Source organism: Gymnoscopelus braueri, assembly GCF_963280865.1.
Source record: "Gymnoscopelus braueri genome assembly, chromosome: 6".
Taxonomy (NCBI): domain Eukaryota; kingdom Metazoa; phylum Chordata; class Actinopteri; order Myctophiformes; family Myctophidae; genus Gymnoscopelus; species Gymnoscopelus braueri.
Window position 1 is genome coordinate 33,773,317 of NC_137607.1, and position 22,962 is coordinate 33,796,278.

Here is a 22,962-nt window from a genome sequence, read left to right on the forward strand (position 1 = left end):
CACATGTATGTAATATGTGCAGTGTGATTATGGTTCCATCATACAGCATGCTTCCTAATTGTAAATCTGTGAAAATAGGCAGTGAGCGTGAAGTTTGTCAGCTGCTGAATCCAGAGTGCTACTGCTAATTTAATTACTTTAAACAAGTGTAAAAATGTACACACTCGGACAGAGCTAAATTAACAGCCCGGATTTTGCTTTATGTTTTGATTTTACTCTCTCACCCAGAGATACTGTAGGGGATTAAAACCCACATCTGGACCCGCATTTACAGCTAACCGACATATAGGGTTGAATTAGCTGTCTCTCTACTATCTAATTTAAAAAATGCACAAAAACACACACTTTTTTTAGGCACTCTTCTTAGGCAAAGAAACAAACAAAACGAAAGAAAACAGCCTATACAGATCACTAGCTTCCTTCTTATTGCCACGTTTGGCTGTTGAAGAATGTGTCATGCTTGCAGTCTTCCAAACAGAAGCTTTTTTTTTTAACAAATGTGATTAAGCAGCCCTGTAATGTGTGTGTGTGTGTGTACTCTCTGACTGTGTAATTCACATTGTGACCAATGAATGGCTCATAATTACATGTTAACACCTGAGCACCGCGCCCTGTGTGAGCCACTGAATCCCATCAGTCAACTGGCTGCCCCTCCACCCTGCACCGTGTTGGCTTTAGCCATGTGCCGCTTTCAGCAGTCGCCAAGCTCCAGCTCTCACTGCTGAGCAAACACACCACCACAAGCACATATTTGTGTGTTCAAAAGTTTGTAGCCCGAGGGCTAGAACAGGCTCCCTGGATTTTGTGTTTGAGTGCGTGCATGTGTACGTGCCTGTGGTGTGTGTGTGTGTGAGAGCATGTATGCTTGCATACGTGAGAGCGTGTATGCTTGCATACATGCATTTGTGTGTGCATTCATTGGAAGTGTTCAATCCCTGCAAACTGTATTTCTCTCCCTTTTAACCTGTCACTTTATCTTGAAGTTGACACTCTGCTGTTCTGCTGCTTTGGCCTTCAGCTAAACAAAATATAGTCCTGCAATTATTCAAAACACTATACACACTCTTCATCTCTCTCTTCACTCTCTCTCTCTCTCTCTCTTCCATGTCTCTCTGCTTGGCTTCCCCACCTCATTTAGCTGATTGACAGGGGCGTACAGGGAGTATCAGGTTGGGAGCGAGGCGACAACTACGACCATTCATCTTGTGTGCTTTTTTTTATTTCGATAAAGCAGACCTTTTGACAAGCCACTTTGATTTGGAAGCGAGGGATTGTTCAGCCATCATGTTGACACACATGTCCCCGAGCTGAATTTGATCTAATTTGTATATCGACTTCAGTGTATGAGAGACTAGCGGGGATGGTCGGTTGGTAGGTAGAAAAATAGATGGATGGATGGATGGATGGATAGACAGACAGACAGACAGACATTTATTAGACCTTTATTGGCCTTTATTGAAATTAAGGTTTCATAGCAACAACAGCCGTAAGCATGAAACACATGATGGGTACAGCCAGAGGCAATAAAAAAGAGACTTAGACTAAAGTAAACATCATAAAGCTATAACTGAACATTCAAAAGCTGGGATCTTTCTTTAATTTCCTCTATACTGTAAATTCATACAAAAGGTTTCTCAGTTCTAGCACTCGAACGGTGCTGTGTCCCTGCTGTGCTCACACACTGTACATTTAGTAATGAGGTCACTTGAGGAAAGGATCCTACTTCAGGATTATTAATAACCAGACTTTTATTAATGGAACCCAACTTCTGGACGGTGAAACATGAACATAGAAGCAGCAGGAGAATGTATATATATATATATATATATATTTATATTTATATACAGGAGAGAGACATGAGAAGGCACTGTTTGGAGTTTGTCGTGATGAAAGGAAAGGTTTGTGCCTGGGGAATGGAGCGCTCGCGTCCCTGCCAAGCTTGTGTAATATTAAAAGTCAACACAGACAGGTGCTGGGATGTGCTCCCTTTCATTTGGAACAAAACTTAATAGAGATGGAATTTTATGTGCCATTGTTCTAGAACACCGCCCCGAGCGGCTTTCACAATGTTCTCAGAATACTTCTCTTCCCGCAGAAAATGAACCTGACAGGGAAAATTTTCCCTGTGTTGGTCCCCCCTGCCACCCCCCCTCCTCCTCCTCCTACTCCACCCCCCATGTCCTCTCCGCACAGTGGATTTGAATCTGCTGCTTACACAGCACTGATTTGAATGGTTTGTTGACACAGTTGCGTCCTGCCTATTAGAAACAATTCTCTCCTTTATTTTGGCGGCTTTCTGGTTATCCAAGCTTACAGTGCCAGCAAAAAAAACACATCCATTATCAATAATGCCTTTGAAAGCTTGAATGCGAGCCAGGTTGTGTTAAGCAACCATCACTTTTGGCTATACAGTGTGTGTGTGTGTGTGTGCAGGGGGGTAAGTGACTCTAGCCTGTCTTGCAATGATAATTTATGTTCTGTGATGGCTTTAACCCTGTCCTGAGAGGATTGACTCATTCCTGCGGTCAGTCCATTTCCACCCTGGCCCACAATGTAGTGAGAGCTCCACGTGACATATAATATTATCTTGATGATCTCAAGATAGCGGTCATCAAAAAGTTGAACAGGGCACTCCTCCCCATGTAGATGAAACCCATGTCCCTGTTTTAATTGCTCCTTGAGGGGTGTTTTTTACGACTCTCCTCGGAAGTCCCAGAGGCTCACTATGCGAGTGAGGTTTGCCCAATACACAACCCTGTGTGTGTGTGTGTGTGTGTGTGTGTGTGTGTGTGTGTGTGTGTGTGTGTGTGTGTGTGTGTGTGTGTGTGTGTGTGTGTGTGTGTGTGTGTGTGTGTGTGTGTGTGTGTGTGTGTGTGTGTGTGGGGGGGTCATAATCACAGTCTTTCTTTTAACCCTTGCTTGCCTCAGGGAGAAAACAGAAGTGCATGGTCCAGGCAACAGGTGTTGCAAGGATCAATTGAGCCTCTTCGAAATGCAGGCTAACTTTGACTAATGCAGCGAGCTGTATTGATAAATATCAGTTCAGTTATTGTGGTACTTTCCTTGTGGTATTTTTTACCTTGTGGTGTTTTCCTTCCTTTTTAACCTTGATTTATTCTCTAAGTCGAAACTGATCTATTCATGTAAAGGCTTTATCTAACGATTCTTCTGTTTTTCTCTTTGTCCACAGTACTCCACAGAGTTAAAGAAACTCTACTGTCAAATCGCCAAGACCTGTCCCATTCAGATCAAAGTGCAAAACCTCCCGCCGGGGGGCGCTGTTATCCGGGCCATGCCTGTTTACAAGAAGGCAGAGCACGTCACAGAGGTGGTCAAACGCTGTCCAAACCATGAACTCAGTCGCGAGTTCAACGACGGTCAGTACTCGATACAAAAAAAGTAACTAAACATCAGTCATCGGTTGAACAATTGTTTTTGTTCACCTCGTAGCTTTTTATGCACTCTTTTTATATGATATAATCTTGCTTGCAGGCCAGATTGCCCCTCCGAGCCATCTGATTCGTGTGGAGGGCAACAGCCACGCTCAGTATGTGGAGGACGCCATCACAGGCCGCCAGAGCGTCCTGGTGCCCTATGAGCCCCCCCAGGTGAGTGGCCCCCTCCCCACAGTGCCTGGAGAAAGCCTGTTTCCATCCCACTGTCAACGCCATCTCACCACCTCACCACTGACTGTGACAGACACAGCGTTAACAGGCTTCTTCTTGACTTCTCTGATCCTGCCTCCCCCCATACACACACACACACACACACACCTCTCCCTCACTAACTCGATCCTCACAGACTGCAAATGTTTCTCAATAGGATTACACCATGACACTGCCTCTAGCTACGTCTCTGTCAACCCTTAAAAGGAAATGGCCCTGACTTTTTCACTCACTTCAATTTCGCAGCTTCAGATGTTGCTCCACCACTGTGCAGGTCATACAGCAATTTGTGACATCGAATTTTAAGTGGTGTTGGGATTGAATTTCACATTTGAATGTCCCTCACCTGAACAGCAACGTTACGGTTGTGTGTAGAAAGTAAGATTTCTTAGCAAAACAATACCTGTTCATGTCTACAGTGATATCTGTAAACTTTTATTTCACATTCCGTTGTTTCACCTGCCTTCCAAAGCAGCCACACCCAGCTGGCCAAGATTGCCTCAAAAACACTATTACACAGTTGTACAGTGAACAGTGAGCAGTGAAGATGGTCCACTCATGATTTCTTGATGACTAAACCCCAAATGTGCATGAAATCATTACCACAAATCTATTTAATGATGATAAAGTACGGAAAGATACATTTCCGTACTGTTTTCTGTACCTAGATCTGATCAAATAATGTATATGATTTCTTCAATATGTATCGGTTGTCGCAGAGTGATGATGTCATACTCCTATTTCAGGTGGGCACAGAGTTCACTACGATCTTGTACAACTTCATGTGCAACTCAAGCTGCGTGGGCGGAATGAACAGACGCCCCATCCTCATCATCGTCACTCTGGAAAACCGAGAGTAAGAAATGACTTCAGTCTTCAGTAGTAGCCTCTTGTTGCCTTCCTGTTAAGTGGAGAAGTTTGTCTCTGACCAATGTTCTTGCTCCTGTCTCTCTTGTCTCCCCTCCAGTGGCCAGGTGCTAGGTCGCCGCTGCTTCGAGGCCAGGATCTGCGCTTGTCCGGGGCGGGACCGCAAGGCTGACGAGGACAGCATCCGCAAGCAAAACGTAACAGACGTCACAAAGAGCACTGAGGGTACGAAACGCCGTAAGTAGCGTGGGGCTGGTGAAGGGCTGACATGCTCATGGGTCTCATCTAAGGCGCTTCTGATTACAAAGGACTAACACACTTGAGACACTTGCACACTGCTTGCACACCCACCTCGCCTTCCTACACGCTATCGCCTATTCTGTGCTTTTTTTCCACCCCAGTTGCTCTCTTGCTGAGGCTACCTTCTTCTGAAGGCCGTCACAGGGTACTGATCGTGCTTCTATCCTCCACAGCCTTTCGCCAGGTGTCCCATGGCATTCAGATGTCCTCCATCAAGAAGAGAAGATCCACAGACGAGGAAGTCTTTTGTTTGCCTGTAGGTTTACACCTATGTATCCCGGGGAGTTCCTCGGGGAATTGTTTGAACCCCATTACAGTTTCATAGTGCTTGAGCCACAGACTGACACTTCTCTCTCTTTAACCTCTTGTAGATTAAAGGTCGTGAAATATATGAGATTTTGGTGAAAATCAAGGAATCTCTGGAGCTCATGCAGTTTCTGCCCCAGCACACTATCGAGTCGTACAGGCAGCAGCAGCAGAATCTCCTACAAAAACAGTGAGTACCAGTGCTAGTAGCCTTGAGCAAGTGCACCTTTGTTCTGCCAGTCACAGCATGGAATATCTTCATTAAAATCCACCCTCACATTTGAATGCCATCAATTGTTGCTGTAACCACCTTACAGCTCATTTACTAACCGTTTCAATGTTTGCAATGTTGTTTGCATTCTGATTGGCGAAGTGAGCAATCAAACAAAATGTCCTTAATTAGATGTGTTTTGGATGGAGTGTTGTAGCTCATAAGATGAAATTGTTGCTGGAAAGTTGTGTTGTGCTGGTAATGGTTATGCATTGCAAAACATGTCTCTGCATAATATGTCTTTGAATAAAGCTGCTGCTTTAGCAGTTTTACATAGCAAGACTATAATTACACTCCAAGAATGAGAAATAATGTTTTCAAGGATTTCTTGATTTAATATTTCACAAGTTGAATCTGGAATTTGCGTCACGCTTGTGCCTTAGAGGGTGAACTTTGCACAGTTTTTTCCCCTTCTGCTCTCTCATGGGATATGAGCCAAGTTTGATGAATCGTGACAAATGTACCTGGCTACGCTTTGTTTAGGAGAAGCTCCCAAAGATTGATGGTAACGCCTTTGGGTGCTTTGCCAGGTTTGCACAACAGCACCAGTCACAAAATCCCTGCCTCCGTCTCCTATTGGCTCGAGCGTAATTAAAACTGTCTCAGACACACACATTCACACACATTTTACCTTGTCCACGCCCATTCACCATGAGCCATGGAAAAGGGTAGATGCAAGTAAATGATAGTTTGACGGCCCCATGATGGCCCCATAATTATTGCTTATGTTATAGTTTCCCATTAAAAAACTGGCAGACCGCCAGACAGTGAGGTAATCCTTTTTTCTTTCTTTTTTTGAATGTACAGGCTATCTGTTGCTTGCTATCAGAACCTTAAGTATTTATCATACTTAATAAACAGCAACATTGCATCTCTTGGTTCACTGAATATTCTCTTCAGAATATCTTTATAACCTACAGCGCTACCCTACTCTACTCCAGCATTTGCTTTACTTACTAGGAACATTCAATTATTTTCACATCTTTGTTTTTATTCTCTCTACACTCTGCTTTATTTGCATGCTGTCATGTTCCCCTCTCCTGTGTGCCCATCATATTGACCTCTGTATTCTTAATCTCTGCTTCTACTTCAGACTTTACCAACTTTAATCAAACGTAATTACTACTTCATTAGACCCTAAACACTATGAAAGCACACTGAACATTTCAATGTGATTCAACATTATATTAATATGTTGGCAAATAGTGCCATCTTCTGGTGAGTGATATTAGTGCAGGTTAGGATATAGGCTTGAGTCATCACATTTGGCTATTATTGTTTCACTTAGCGCTGAATTTGGCGATTAAAACTCCCTTCCCCTGCCTCTCACACAGATCATTCTGCACAAAATCCTCTCTTTTCCCGTCACTTAAAGGGTGATTCTCTGCTCTGCCTGCCTCTTCTTTTCCACTGCTGCATGTGTCCATGTGTTTTTGTGAACACTCGGGCCTCTTTCTCCTTCAGTGAGCCCTTATTTCTTCTCTCTCTCTCTCTTCTTTCTGGTTCCTCTCTGCAGTCTGCTTAAAGCCCGTCTTGGTAGCCAGCTCCTGGAGCCTGCAGGAGAGCAGAGGCGGCGCTACAGTTCCTCCTGAACGTCTGCCTCACATTCCTCCTCCTCTTCCACCTCCTCTCCCAGTCACACCGTGACGGACTTTCTCCTTCGCCTCCTCTTTCCCCTGCTCCTCCCCTTTTTCTCTTTCCCGGGGTGCTGGGACGGTGTACTGAGGATGTGCCTCTATTGACACTAGTAGAGTTCCATGAACAATGTTCAGTTGCTGCTACAAGATTGTGGACTCGAACCTCTGGTGCTAAGTGCATCTGTTCATGGTGCAAAAGTGTAGGTTACCAGCCGTACAGTACAGTACAAGGCTTCCCTTTGCACAGGCCTACTGTATGCTTATGTAGACCTACACTAGGGCCTAGAAGTGGAGGGTCCTTAAAGTTAACTGGTAATGCTTTTATCAGTGATGTTTTTTGTTTATTTTTTGCATGCAGATTCTCAGAAAAGCATCTTCTGTTAAGGGTAGCCTATTTGCAATGACGTTACATTGTCGAGGAACCACAGAGAAGTGTACAGCGTCATGCGGGGAAATCCCCGTTTTATTTTTATGAACATGTCATTCGAGCATTGCATAAAGACTGTGTGTACAGTAACTGCATCTCAACTGACTTCTTCACCACTTGGTTGAAGTTGGTCAGGAACCAAGCTCTAGTGTTTCTATTTTATTTTCTGTTACTTGACTTACTAAGCTTATTCAAGTCTATGTATGCATTTAGCTTGGGCTATATTATCAGAGCTGGACTCAAATATTTGGTTATCTTGGGAGGGAGGATAAAGAGACTAAAATGAAGATAACTTTGCTAATGCTGGTCATGTTTTTTTAAAGTCACTGCAGGACAGTTTTGAGTGTTGTTTTTTTGAATCACATGTAACTTTTCTCAATAAAAGTGTCTTTCAACAAAGGGTATTGCAGATATACAGTCCGTCAGATTATGTGTAAAGCAGAGTTCTGTCACTTTTCGCCCCTGTGACCATTCTGTTTGAAACAGATTACTTTATTTTCTGTGGCTGTTTTTTCCGTCTGTCAGAACCAATAAATGTTTTTGTTTCTGCTTGAACTTGAAACTCTGCTTTGCCTTCTCTCTTATTCTGTTTCATCGTCACTATACACAAACACACTCTGTACTTTCTTTGTTTTGTTTTTTACTTCCAAGGACCCTAAACTATAACATACTTTTCTTATGGGGTTCCTGTACAAAGACAAGACTACTCTCATTATGCTATAAGTATAATACTTTTTTTCCATGACAAGTCGACAGTGCGACTAACATGCGTGCTAAAATATTGTGATCAGATAGGGTCAGATGAACATAACGAGCCCCTTGTGTCATCCCCTCTCCCTTCCCCAGGAACTCCATGCCGTCTCAACCCTCCTACGGCTCCGTCTCTCCGACTCACGGAAAAGTCAACAAACTGCCCTCCGTCAGCCAGCTCATCAACCCCCAGCAGCGCAACACGCTGACTCCATCAGGCATGTCCGGCGGCCTGACTGACAGTAAGTGTGCCCCCCCTTTGTTTCGCTTTCCCAAATGTCTGTCCCAGGCCGTATTTACTATCAAACCCCTCTCTCAACCTCGCCACCAGCCTTTTCACCTCCCCCCGAGGGAGCTGTTGCATGATATCAGGAGGAGAGCCTGCCTGGGCAGGCACAAGGGACCTGTACACTTCTCTGCACTGTGACAGGCCGCTTCCTCTCCTTAAAAAAAAAAGAAAAAAGAAAACAACAGAATCTGATCCCTGTGAGACTTAACTCTTTTTGTGGGCCCGCAGGCCCCCTTTTATGATGCATTGATCTGTCATGTTGAGAGCATAAGAGAGAGTATATGCCCTTCCCCCTCCCCGAATCCACCAGCCCCTAATGTTTGTGTTGGATTTAACGTCATCTCCAGAGAAAATTAAAAACAAAAAACTAAATGCTCATGGTGGCTGCCTGTGTTTCCTCCAGTGACTCCCATGATGGGACACATCCCCATGAACGCCGACATGAGTTCACTGAGCCCCACACATGTACTGCAGCCCCAGCTTCCCATGATACCTTCCCATTGCACTCCCCCGCCTCCATACCCCATGGACAGCAGCATCTCCAGGTACCTGACCACACCGGTGGGGAGGGGGGCTCTCCTGCTAGAAGTACATTTCCTTTTGCCACAGTTCACTGCTATAGCACAATGACTCTTAATTAGAAGTCTCCTTTCCTCACATTTAGTACATAGTATAAAAACAGCTTATTAATCTGCATATTTATACAATAATAGTTTTGGCACTTTGTACCTGTTTTCAACTATTTTTCCCCCTAATTCCCTTTTGCAGCTTCCTTCTACGGCTGGGCTGTGCAGCCTGCTTGGACTACTTCACAGCACAGGGCATAAGTAACATCTACCAGATTGAGAACTACAATTTGGAGGTGAGTTCTTTTTTCATTTGAACAAGTTCTTTCTAGGTTTAAGGCTGATTCATACTTGTCGTGTCACACAGCAAATAGCTGGTCACAACGCTTAAATAAATGAGCTTATAGATTTGCAATGTTTGGTCTGCGTCGCAGTCTTACGATGAAGCATACATTAGGCATTAGAAGGAGCTTAATGTTCTATATTCTGTCCCCTTATATTATTTTTCTAAACACACATTCCGTCCCGTAGGACCTGTCCCGTCTGAAGATCCCCATGGAGTTCCAGCACATCATCTGGAAGGGCATCATGGAGCATCGGCAGACTATGGACTTCTCCCCGCCCCCCCACATCCTGCGCACCACCAGCGGCGGCTCCTCTCTCAGCATGGGCTCCTCGGAGGCCCGTGGCGAGCGGGTCATCGACGCTGTGCGCTTCACGCTGCGCCAGACCATCTCCTTCCCGCCGCGCGACGACTGGTCTGACTTCTCCTTCGACCTCGACTCCCGACGCAACAAACAGCAACGCATCAAAGAGGAGGGGGAGTAGGACAATGGCAGGCATGACCCCCCCCCCACACACCTTCTGTCCCTGACTCACCGGTGTCAAAAACGTCTTCGCCAACATCCACAATGCCACGCCACTCCGTTTATTAAAAATAAATAAAAGCAAAATACATTTTCCAAACAAATAAATGCACTTATTTTACAACCTTCCTGTTTTCGTCATGATAGCCGCGAACTTAAGTAAATGGTGTTTGAGGGAAAAAAAGTGCCTTTTTTTTTATCACGTTCAAATTTCTTGAGAGCACTTCAGAAATGCAGAGATTTTTTTAAGTTCTCTTTGAGCTTTTTTTTCCCTTCCTCTCAAGTGTTCATGATCCATTCCAATGTTAAATCATGACTGGAAATGAAAACTTGTGTAAGAGGGGTTTATTTCTGCTACGGGCCATAGCAACGGTGTATTTCTGTTTTAAGACTGTGTACTGCCCACTTTTACGGCTGTACGATGTAGCCTTGTACACTGATTTTTATTTTCGTTTTTTGTTTTTGGCACAAGCCAAAATTGATTGTATAACTTTCATTTCAGAGAAAAGTGTTATTTTGGTTATTGTTGCTGTTCTGTGCAGAAACTTAAAGTTTCTAAATAGAAAAAAGAGAGAGAGAAAAGTGTTATGCCGATTGATGGGTGATGCTGTACTTTTCTGTTTACTTGTCTTTTGTATCTGCTGTTGTTGGCCAATCCATCACCAGACATTGGTATCAGATCATGAGGTATTTTTGGCTTATCGTCTCTGTCGGGTGGAAACCTCTTATGTCCAAAACTGTTACTTTTCAGGATTCTAATTCAAAAATAGTGTGACGCTGTAGTATGACCACATTCATCTACGAAAAAACAAAAAGTTAAAATATGGAGATCGGTTTCTGCCCTACAGCAACGTTATACTCTTGGTTCAGTGTTGTTACAGTGGTCATACAGTGACTGCCTGCCTCTCTGCTGTTCTCTTCACTGCCTGCTTGTTCTACCACTGTGCAAATATCACAGCTGCAATGGATGCCTGGCACAAGTTTTTATTTTATTTTTATGAACCACATTGTTTTGGTAATGGTTTGATTTAGATAATTTGATAGATCCTCAAATCCTTTGAGATGATTGTATATACAGTTGTATAGTTGCCTTTTTGAAGGTTTCCCAAAATAAATACTTGATTTTCAATACGAACAAAAACGATGTGAATATCGCCAGTTACTTATATTGGCACAAATACTCGTAATAATGGATATGATTAACAATGTATGTACCCTTTACTAGTCGATGTTCAACGAGTTTTAGTTCCACGTAGCCTGCATTGTTAAAAAGCAGAATGTATCTGCAGTTTCATATTTTTTTGTACAATGTATTGTAAATATATGTTGCAATTGTACCTTGGCTATTTTTGATATAAATCAAAAATAAATATCCATACTTACAGTATTGCATGTTAACACTATTTGCCATCAGTTATTTTAAACACATCTACATCCATCTTTTACACATTTCAAACTAACAGAAGTTGGAGTCTGTAATTACCAGATTTGTGTTTGTAAACACACCTTGACAGAAATGACCATGTCAAGGTGTCATTTCTGATCCTTAATTAATTTCATCCTGATCCTGATGAAAATAATTTAACAAGTTGGAATCTGTACATAGGCTACATACCAGATTTGTGTTTGTAACCACATCTTGACAGAAATGACAAAACATAAATGGTAAAAACCACATTTTTTTTGGTAAGAAAAACAATAGTAGTGCAGTGGTAAGATACATAATGCCTCTCTTTGCAGAGGTTGGGAGTTCAAACCTTGGACTATTTTCTTCCAAGTTTATAAAGTTCCGCTGAAGAGCATGCAAGACAATGGTCAAAATTCCAACGACAGTAAGTAAGATGCATGCCTCTAATAGCAGAGGTTGTGAGCATGGCGTGAGCTTGTAGATCTGCTATTGTCACTATTAGATCTGCATTTAAACTATATTTGAAATAAGCTAACGTGGAATTCATAATGTACTTTTTTTTTTTTTTACAAAATGTAGCTCACTGTGTTAGGACATTGTCCACAACATGATCCAAAGGTTGTGGGTTCAAATCTTCCTGCTACTTCACTCTGAAGCATGTTTTGAAGACTAACTAAGAAACTACACTTTTACACACTAAAGAAAGGTGTATAAAAGTGGAGGTGCCGTAGGGTCCAAGTCCAGCCAAGTACCGAAGCCAATACTCATCGATGTGCTCTGTTTGGAGGGTGGAGGCATCTCTGAGAGTTTTGGGGAGTGCATTCCCAGGTACTTTGGCATTTCTGTTCACCAGCCATCGTATGCTCTACTTACCTTTTGTTGTTAATTCTCCTCTTGTCTCACACTGGTACTATACTTATTTTTTTTTCATATATATATTTTTTTTAATTTGGAGTTGGTACAACGTATGTTCAGGAGGAAACAATAAGATGGTTATTTACTCTGCTTCTCCTCACTCTACTCCCATGCTCTATTCTCCATTCCTGGTTCCCTCCTCAGGTAACACACCTTCAATCAATCGCCATGGTAACCGAGTCAACTCCTCCTCCTCCTCATCAGTACTCTCTGATCTATCCTAGTTTTCAGGTTGCAGGCGGGGGTCTGGGAGTGATTAGCGTTTCCAACAAACGACTGCCAAGATGGATGCCTCTCTCTTCAGGTTCATCGCCTTCTTTTCTAAATAAAAAAAATCTTAAACGATGTTTGGTTTTGAAGGCGTGGTCTGTGCTAGTGAATGAGTGAATAAGTACATAAGGTACAACATGCTTCTTGACACTTCACAAAACCATAGGCATAGTCATCAGACAAACATCAAGGAGGGACAAGGGTTTTGTTTTTCAATGCAGTGCGCAATTAGATTATAGCGGAGAAGGCATTGATGAGGGAGTCCCTTTGTGTGCAGTACTGCCTTGCATTCTGTCAGCCTCACAATGACACTGTGTTTGTTTCTTTACCCATTTTAAATGTGTAGTTTTTCTGAGTAAATGCAGTTGTTTAGTTGTTAGAGTTTAATTTAGTCCCTGCTGTTGTGCAAGTGAAATGTTGAGCTGCATATTTAACCCCTTATAGCCTCTAGTCTCAGTGAAACTGACCTTTTTGATTGATTGAATACGTTATCAGTCAGAAATGTAAAACAGCACGTAGTACAGTCAGACAGTAAGGCTAGAAGGATAACAAACAAATCCTGGGGACTTCAGTTACAACTCACTATACTATAGGCCTACTGCTAAACAGGAGGGTGGGGATACAAATATTATACAGTAAAAGAAAAACATGTCAAGGAGAGAAAATGTTTAAAAAAAAGAATATCTAGCCTACTACACATGAGTGGTGTAAAGTAACTAAGTACATTTACTTAAGTACTGTACTTAAGTACAATTTTGAGGTATTTGTACTTTATTTGAGTATTTCCAATTTCCAATACTTTTACTTCTACAGAGTTCTACTCCACTGCATCTCAGAGGCAAATATTATACTTTTACTCCACTACAATTATTTGAAAACTTTAGTTACTAGTTAATCATAAATTATGACAGACATATTAACCACTTTAGCCCTATTTTATACATCTACAAGCTCACAACGCGTCGGCACCGCGACGCATTGTGAGCTTGTAGATCTGCTATTTTCAAACATTTTTGTACTTTTACTTTTGGTACTTTAAGAAGATTTTCATGCCAATACTTTTGTACTTTTACTCAAGTACATTTTTCATTCTGGACTTTTACTTGTAACAAATACTATATTGCAGTATTGGTACTTTTACTTAAGTAAAGAATTTGAGTACTTTTTCCACCACTGCTGACATGATGGCACAGACCAGCAGGTACAGTACGATGACAGCACGACACGTTGTCAGCTTGTAGATCTGCTATTTTTGGCAAAGAGGTTTGGTGTAGAGAGACGTCTTGATATTAGACTGTTTAGACTGAGGAAGGTTTCTTGGTTTACCTACGATCCTAGATCACTATTTCTATGCATTTTGATGTATTACCTCTTGTTTACGTTGCTTACTGTGAGTCACTCTGGATTAAGAGCGTCTGCTAAATGCCTAAACTGTGAATTGTAGAGAAATAGGAGCAGAACCATGTACAGAGCCAAAGGTCAAGGTTTCCTTAAAGTATTTCATGACCGGCAGGCGGCAGCGGTTCCGGTAGGAGACACAAAGGAGACTCTTTTTTTTGTCTCCTACCGGAACCGCTGCCGGTCATCAAATTATTGGCTTAGGAATGCGACAAAAACAAAAAACATATCCATGAATCCAGGGAGTGACTAATCGTTATAAAAAAGGCATTTTTGGGGGGGTGAAGGATAAGGATAATTCCTTTTAACAGGTCGTTCATGAAAGTCCTTGCGGTCTTGTTTCCAATGAGAACCTGTGAGCAATTAGGGGTTAAGAGTCTTGCTCAGGGACAAATTTCATTTCATCGACACAAACGCTGGGCTGGCCTGGAATCGAATTCTCCGTAACATACTCACTATGGGATACATAAACCCCCCTGGGGCTTATAGCCATACCGAATCTCAGGTCCGCACGCCCCCTAGCCATAAGGCCCCGTCCCCCTGGACGTGACCTTCGGCCTCACGGGCGCCCCAGCCCTCCGGGCCGGGGTGCGGTATATAATTGAAAGAAAAGGACCCTGACAGACCAAGTCTGCCTATTCATCTAATGAACAGACACAAGTCTGACCCATAAGTGAAAACAAGGAAACAGGGCCTCCTCCCCTGGAAACCTACCAACGGTGGTTCCGAGGGGACTCAAGAGAAGGAAGGTAGAGAAGGGAAAAAAGGCGGGTTACACAAAGACCTGCCTAACCTCCCCTACCCTAAGTAGAGACAGCCGCTATGTCCAGTACAGCGTGCGCCACTGACGCCGCTGCCACATCCAGGCTGTAGAAAGCCGCAAAAGTCGATGGAGACGACCAGTTTGCGGCCGCGCACACCTCCTGGACCGACATTTCCCTGGAGAGGGCCCAGGAAGTAGCCACGCCTCTAGTAGAGTGAGCCTTCAGTCCTTCTGGAACTGGAGCGCCACTACTGACGTAGGCCAGCCTAATGGCATCCACACTCCATCTAGAAAGCGTCGCCTTAGTCACTGCCTTCCTCCGACCATCTGGGCCGAAGGAGACAAAAAGTTGCGACGACGACCGGCCGACCGCCGTCCTCTGGCAGTAGAGCTTCAACGCCCTCACTGGGCAGAGACAGTGCAGCCGCCTATCCTCTGCCGAAGCGAAAGGAGGCGGATGACAAACTATCAGCTCAACCGGTGTCTGGGTCACCATTCCGTTCTTGGGAACAAACGCCATGTTGGGCTTAACCAAACCCTGCTGTCGTCTCCCAAGAACCTCATGCACTCCGAACTTACTGAGAGCGCATGTATGTCGCTGACCCGTGTAGCTGTAGTGAAAACAACCACAAGAACCGTTTCGAGACTAACGATCTCCAGATCCATAGAGTGAAAAGGCTCGAACGGTGGGAGGCAAAGCGCCCCCAGCACCACCGCCAGGTCCCAGGCCGGGAACAGAGGCCTAGAGACCGGCCTGGCCCGCCTGGCACCGTTCATAAAACTACGCACCAGCGGATGTCGGCCAACCGTCATGTCATCGAAACCCACGTGACAAGCGGAAATGGCCGCCTGGTACACCTTAACCGTCGAGAAAACCAGACCTTGGTTCAATTTGTCCTGCAAGAACATGAGGATGCTGCGTACCGAGGCCCGGAAGGCCTCAACCGGCGGTGACTGACCCAGACACCATGACACGAACAGGTTCCACCTGTCGTCGTACGCAGACCTCGTGGAAAGGGCCCTCGCCCCCTGGATGGTAGCTACCACCTCAGGGGGCAGGCCATAAGAAGTCAAGGTCTCCCCCTCACGGGCCAAGCCCACCGGTCTAGGTCCTGAGGTTGCTTGTGGAAAATTCCGACCCCTGCCTGCCGTAGCAGATCTCTGATCGGGGGGAGGGCCCAGGGCTCGTTGTAGAGGAGAGGATTATTCCTAACCTCCATGCGCCCCACGCCAGTGCCACTAGTGGCACTGACAGTCCGTGGAGTCTGACAAGTTGAGAGGACCAACTCCAGTGACGGGAATGCATAAAGCAGTTCAGTCGGCCAACCTGGCCCAGATCTGGCTTGTTATCTCCGGAGGAGAGGCCAATCTGCGTACCAAAAAATGCCCCTGGACAACAGAGTCGCTCCACTGTTCAGGAGGCCCGGTACCTGTGAGGCTCTGGTTGACGTAAGGCGCGCGTCGCACCACAGCGTCAGATCGCCAGCTAGCCTGTCCAACACTGGAGAGGCCAGGCCTCCCTGCTTTTTGGCATAGCACACGGTCGTGGTGTTGTCGGTTCCGATCAGGACATGACAACCTCAGGTGGACGGGGCTCCAAGAGCCCACATCCACCTCCGGGGAAAAAAGGTCACACGTGGGGCTTGTCCAAACGAAACAGGTGTAAGGCCGAAGTCATGAGACCCGTCGCCTGCACGCATAGCCTGTATGTGACTTGTCGCCTCACGCGAGAAGACCCTAGGCCGAAACGCCGTCTATCCCGCCCGGGACAGACGCGCCGTGAGCCTGGTCTAGCCCAGCGAGATCCCCTATGAAGGTGGTCTGCTGAGACGGACCAAGACGCTCGACGGACGGTGACGGTGAAAAACCCCTCGACGTCAAGTGGGGAAACGGCCACGTCTGTGTGCCGCGCCACCTCCTGACTGTGGTGGATAGAAAGGAACGTGGAAATAAGCATTGAAAACAATGCTGGTCCACCCATCTCCTTACCGCACCGTCCGCAGAGAGGGTCATACACCAGTACAACCACAGTGTGTTGTTGTTGATCAGGGGAGCTGACCAGTACAACCACAGTGTGTCACTGCTGTACTGAAAAAAACCCTACACACACAGTGTACCACTGAAGTACCGGGATAGTAAAACAGTTCCGGACTGCAAACTCTCCAACAAGCTGCCTCAGCAAGCGAGTCAGGAGGGGCTCTGATGTCACCCAGTGCGGACAACGCACACGTTTCCAACTGGACCGGTGATGTCGCCACGTGATCCAGCGGACCCGCACATGCGGGGCCGTTAGAGACCGTGGAAGGGTAGCGGTGGAAGGTGGCCACCGTGGTGTTGCTTTAGCGGGGCTGGCTATGCGCTGCACCAAAAAACAACACTGCAATGTGTTGTTGTTAGTGAGGCCAGTTAGCCGCCAATCGAAGCAACAGTAGCCTGACTGGAGGTTCTGCAAACCTAGCAGCTAACAAGCTAGTCAAGGCTAAATCACCATGAGCCAAGAAACGTTGAGATCCGTTTCCAAGGGAACCGGTTTCTTGCGTGTGCGTCGCCATGGGGACCAAAGACGCTACTACTGGTGCTAGCAGCGCTAACCCTGTGTGCGTTGCCATGGGGACCAGCGACGCTGCCACTGCCGCCAGCGGTGCTAACCCTGAGGTGACCGCCCGAGGCAGTAGAGGTACTAACGGTCCGTTAGGACCCGGCGGGGTCACGTGACCGGTCACGGGGACCTTGCCTGACGTCAGCATCCGGTTTGTCCGCCAGCGCAGCCTGTCTGTTTCCATGGAAACCAACGGCGCTGTCACTCTGACAAACGGGGCCGTCCGAAGTAAGCCTACCTTGGCCGTCGCCCTCTCGTCTGAGCCCAAAGGCTCCGGACGGAGCGTCGACAAAGTCGTCCTCCCCTTAGGGAGTGCTTTGTCGCTCGTTAGTGGCGAACGAGGCCTGTAGTCCGTGAGGCGGTACGGCAAAGGGGGCATCTGTCCCTCCAAAATGGCGGAGACAGAGGTCCGCTCTTTGACCCAAGTATTTATTGAGACCCTTCAGATTCAGAATGGGTCGTACCCCCCCCCCTTCTTTTCCACCAGAAAATATTACGAATGGAAAACCAGTTGGTTCCGATTCATAGATAGTTCTCTGACTATGTTACTCTGAATTCTAAGGAAACCGGGGTTACAACGTAACCTTGCGTTTCTTGACAAATTCTTCGTAACATACTCACTACGGAGAGAGAGTGAACCCCCTCTCTCAGAGACATGGTTGCCTTATCCTCTGCATGAGAGGAACAACACCGTGTCCGACATAGGAGATTATATGCATAAGAGCACGTGGAAAACACACCAGTACAACCACAATGTGTTGTTGCGGATCAGGGGAGTTGATCAGTACAATCACAGTGTGTCACTGCTGTACTGAAAAACCCTGTACACACACAGTGTAACGCTGATGTACTGGGATAGTAAACAGAAGTATCGGAAGTAATCCTTTAATAGCGCCCATGCTCAAGAGGAAGGAAACTTCCTCCCTCAGAGTATTGGCTGCTGGGCCCCTTGCACGGGAAAACAATACTTTTTCTGTCACGGGGGGTTTTTGTGGAGAAATGCAGCCTGAAACCCTTTAGTATTGTGAACAATACCTAAGCATTCGGCTTGCAAACCTCCATTGCTTCACACACCGAGCGAGTGGCTTGGACGATGACGTCACCGGCCGCTCGGAGAGTGGGAGCGTTGCCATGGGGACCGTTGCCATGGGGACCAGTGACGCTGCCACTGCCGCCGGCGGTGCTAACCCTCGGGCCAACGGAGGACTCGGAGGAGTCACGAGACTGGCCACGGGGAAAAACCCCGGCGTCAGAATTAAGCCCAAAGATATATACAGTGAAAACTATATATATATCAATGATTAATCCTACCTTGGCCGTCGCCAGAGTGTAGAAGAGAGAGTAACGTCACGCTTCGATCTCGCCGCAAAGCGGGCCTCTATGGGCTATAGTTCCAACATTGGAACTATCTCATTGACGTAGACAGAGCACTTCCGCATTCCATTCTCACAATGGGATCGACGCTACTGTCATTACTCTGTTCCTAACTTACTCTGGCCGCCGCCATCTTGTCGACAAAGTCGTCCTCCCTAGGAGGTGCTTTGTCGCCCTCCAGCGGCGAACGTGAGGCGGTACGGCCAAGGGGTCATGTCTGACCGAAGTACTTCCGGTTCACAGTGGTGCGTGGGCACTTCCTGTGGGACGGAAGCCCGTGAGGCGACAAAACCTTCCTCCCCGTAGGGGATGCTTTGTCGCTCGTTAAAGGCGAACGTGGCCTGCAAATCATGAGGCGGTACGGCCAAGGGGTCATGTCTGACCGAAGTACTTCCGGTTCACAGTGGTGCGTGGGCACTTCCTGTGGGACGGAAGCCCGTGAGGCGACAAAACCTTCCTCCCCGTAGGGGATGCTTTGTCGCTCGTTAAAGGCGAACGTGGCCTGCAAAACATGAGGCGGTACGGCCAAGGGGTCATGTCTGACCGAAGTACTTCCGGTTCACAGTGGTGCGTGAGCACTTCCTGTGGGACGGAAGGCAAAAACCGGCGTGACCCCATTCCACTGGCGCATTTGCGCCCTCTGGCGGACAGGGGTGATGTGGGTTTTTATATTACCTTCATATGATGTTATCCAACAATGTCTAGAACATCGGAACTCGGGTGTTCTAGACAGTGTGGGCTTATGTAATTGAGAACGTTGATACATTACATGCACGGATATCATCCCCTCAATGTCTGGGATACCGGAGTTCGGGCATCACAGACATTGTGGACTTATACACAGAGAGCATTGGAGCAGAGAAGGCCGCTTGCAGGGGACTCCATTGCTCCGCTGCTCTTTCAGATGTTATCCAACACTGTCTGGAACACCGGGACTCGGGTGTTCTAGACAGTGTGGGCTTATGTAATTGAGAACGTTGATACATTTACATTACATGCACAGATATTAGCCCATCAATGTCTGGGACACCGGAGATCGGGCATCACAGACATTATGGGCTTATATACAGAGAGCATTGGAGCAGAGAAGCCCGCGGTAGGGGACTCCACTGCTCCGCTGCACTCAAGCCACGTGAAAGAACGAGATCGTTTGTAACATGTAACACATTTATTTCTTTGGCAGAAAAAAAATTGTACTTTTAAACACACATTCGTTTTCATTAAACATGGCCTTCTGGCAGTCGAGGAGCCGTCCATCTTGTCCATCGAGTAAGGTCTTCAGAAGCCCCCGAGGTTTGCTCGATACACAGAGTGAGAAGGCTAACAAGCTGGTGTTATCCTAGCGAGGCAAGCTAGGCTAGGACAACGCTGTTAATAACCTGTTGCATGGGTGTTAAGCCAACAAAACACTGCCTGACTAAGGCGACGTTAACCTAGCGAAGCAGCTAACGTAGCTAGTCTGGGCTAACTCACTCACGAGCTTCTGCCTCGTTCTCCCCTCGCCTATGCCGCCGTCGCCGGAGCCCCTTCGTTGTCTCCTGGCGACGCACCGCTGGCCCGGTACGCTTGCTGTGGCAGCGGAGTAGACGGCTGGGAAGAGGGGGAGGAAGTGCCGCTAGGTAGATGCACCTGGGTGGTTCTCCCAGCCACGGTGCTAGCGGCTGCTGCAGTGCTGCGTAGCACGGCTTGTGTAGCAGCCTGGAGGTGCTGCGAGCGGGGGCTAACGCCGCTCGCAGCCGGGACTGCCGGAGGGCCCATTGTGGACTGTGAGCGCACGTGGTGGGCCCCACCACCCACGTTCCCTGGGCCGTGTTGCTGGATCCGCGACGACCGGGGACGAGACGTCGCTGCCTCCCGCAGCCAGGGCGCTGCCCTGGCTAAGCGGCTATCGAGGTGCAGCGTGGAGAACAGCGCAGTCCTCGCAGCGTCCCGGTGCATCTTGGAAATGCCCCGGCCCCGTAGAGACCGAGGCACGAGATGCAGAAACCACGAGGGTCATCCCCGGCGATCATCAAGCGGCAGAGCAGCAATACGCAGGGACGTGGAACCTCCATCTCGAGCTAACCTGTTAGCTTTCAGCCGCAAGGCTAAGAGCGCGGAAAACTCAAAGGAGGAAAACTTGCTTTAGCAGTAAAAGAAAGAAAGAGAAGATAGCCGCGGGAGCGGAAATAATAAAACTTTTTTTTTTAATAGGAGGAAAACCCGTTGGTTAGTACAAGTACCACCGAGTGGGCTAAAGCTGGTTTCTGTCCTGATCAAAGTTACGTTTGTTATTATTAAGGTATGTCTTGAGCTGTTGCATCTGCCATGCAGAGAAGCGAAAGAGGATGAGCCACGTCACGCAAGAGGTTTTATACCTCTTCCGGTCTACCGGACACGTGACATACCCTTCTCAGCCAATGAATGGCCCGGGAGTTTATGGTATGTAGCTCTGCATCAACGCCAGGGGGCGCTGATATCCCATAGTGAGTATGTTACGGAGAATTGACAAGAAACATGATACTGTCATACTTACTCAAGGGAGGCAAACAGTACTCCTGCACTGTGCAGTTAGGGGGAACAAAATGGACCATTGCAACGTCACACCCAATTCAAATTTGATCCCACAGGGCATTCGGTTTTACCCAGCTGATTACTACCCACAGAGGAGCAGCTAGGAGCTCAGTGTCTTTCTCATGGACACATTCACATTGCCAGGCTCAGGATTTGAACCCAGAGGCCTGTTCCTCAAAAGGTGAATTAAAAAAGCCTGGCCTTAAGCCAAATCCAGGCTTGACAACGTCGGGTCCGAAAAGCCTCGTTTATTCCGTTCCTCAGACGCCAAGCCAGGCTGGAGCAACTTTGTCGAGCTAGGCTATGTCAAGCCAGGCTGTGTCCAGCCAGGATAATGAAGCCAGGCTGAATGGGCGGCGATTCGCCGGCGACGTATTTCTATAAAAGACCATGAACTCGAGCGCAGATTCCTTGAACTTGACCAATCATGGCAGCGGGGAACAAAACTCGAGCAGCGTTTTGTGTTAGACATTTTTTATAATATTAAAAAAAGAAAAGGTAATATATTATCAAACATCTAACAACAATATGAACTATAGTGTTAACAGAGTGACAATGACATATCACATGAGTTATTGTGAAACAATTATGATTCATGGTCACAAACTATTTCAGTAATATAATTACATTGATTATATCTTATTGTATTGATTTCATTTTATTTGAAGGGTCGTTCAAATGAGTCCATATACAAACACATGTTTTGAATTTACTGTGGAAAAACTTGAAGAACAAGGCACTGGATTAAGTAAGCTTGGCTGTTAGCCTGCTCCTGACCAGGCTAACTTCACAGCTAAATTGCCATGGTAACTAAGCTAGGCTTTCTTCAATTCTCTTTTGAGGAATCGGATAAGGCTAAACTTAGCCAGGGTGAACTGGCTAAACTAATCTTTAAGATAATTCACCTTTTGAGGAACCGACTCAGCTCTAATCCTGGCTAAATTAAGCCAGGATAGGTGGTAAAGCCAGGCTTTAGCTCTAATTCACCTTTTGAGGAACAGGCCCCAGGTTGGGAAAAGCCATCTAAAAACTATGGGTTACGTATGTAACCCCAGTTTTATTAGTACCGTAAGCAGTATGCTTACTATGGGATATCTTCGACCCCTGGCGATGCGCAGGGCAAAACACATGAGCTCCCGGCTACAATTCCTATTGGATAGGGTCATGTTACACGAAAACCGGTAACCCGGAAGGGTATAAATACCCTCGCGTCACTTGGGCACTCCCTCAAAAACCTTCACTCTGCACGCCACAACGCGCACAGAAGGGGTTTTACGTAAGCATACTGCTTACGGTACTAATAAAACTGGGGTTACATACGTAACCCCTAGTTATTATAGCGTACCTTTCAGCAGTATTGTCACGATGAGGTTCTGGAGGTGTAGGACTCAAATGCAGAATGACAGATACAGGCTGAGCAGTGAATATTCAGGAGGTTTTATTAACCAAAACTCCACAGTGGGAAAACAACAGGAATCATGGACTTACACTAGAATACTAGGACTTAGTAAATACTATAATTAACAAAGACTTAAAAAGAAGAAGAAAACACACTGGGACAGAACTAACCACATCAAATACGACGACGAACTGACAAGGGACCAAACACAAAGGGGCATACATATAGACAAGGACTAACTAGACACAGGTGAACACAACAGACAATCAACACTGGGATAGGCTGAGGGACTAAGAGGACACAGGAGGAGAACATGACTAATCAACAGGGAGGTGAGAC

At 46.3% G+C, this 22,962-nt stretch overlaps 2 protein-coding genes across 7 annotated transcripts in view; both read left to right on the forward strand.

Annotated features, from left to right (window-relative positions):
* The window catches only part of tp63 (tumor protein p63), a 42,182-nt gene extending 30,840 nt beyond the window's left edge, over positions 1-11,342 (forward strand). For 2 of the 6 annotated variants that reach the window (XM_080430135.1, XM_080430131.1), the window contains 10 exons: positions 3,191-3,377; positions 3,493-3,608; positions 4,412-4,521; positions 4,633-4,769; positions 5,006-5,088; positions 5,204-5,328; positions 8,320-8,465; positions 8,916-9,057; positions 9,281-9,374; positions 9,610-11,342. In XM_080430135.1, the coding sequence (XP_080286261.1) occupies positions 3,191-3,377; positions 3,493-3,608; positions 4,412-4,521; positions 4,633-4,769; positions 5,006-5,088; positions 5,204-5,328; positions 8,320-8,465; positions 8,916-9,057; positions 9,281-9,374; positions 9,610-9,906 (1,437 nt within the window). In that variant the 3' untranslated portion in view covers positions 9,907-11,342. The remainder of the gene's footprint in view (positions 1-3,190; positions 3,378-3,492; positions 3,609-4,411; positions 4,522-4,632; positions 4,770-5,005; positions 5,089-5,203; positions 5,329-8,319; positions 8,466-8,915; positions 9,058-9,280; positions 9,375-9,609) is intronic. The other 4 variants (XM_080430136.1, XM_080430132.1, XM_080430133.1 and 1 more) reach the window with 3 other exon arrangements.
* tprg1 (tumor protein p63 regulated 1) overlaps positions 1-22,962 on the forward strand; it is a 701,399-nt gene that overhangs the window by 77,349 nt on the left and 601,088 nt on the right. The gene's annotated exons all lie outside the window — the stretch shown is intronic.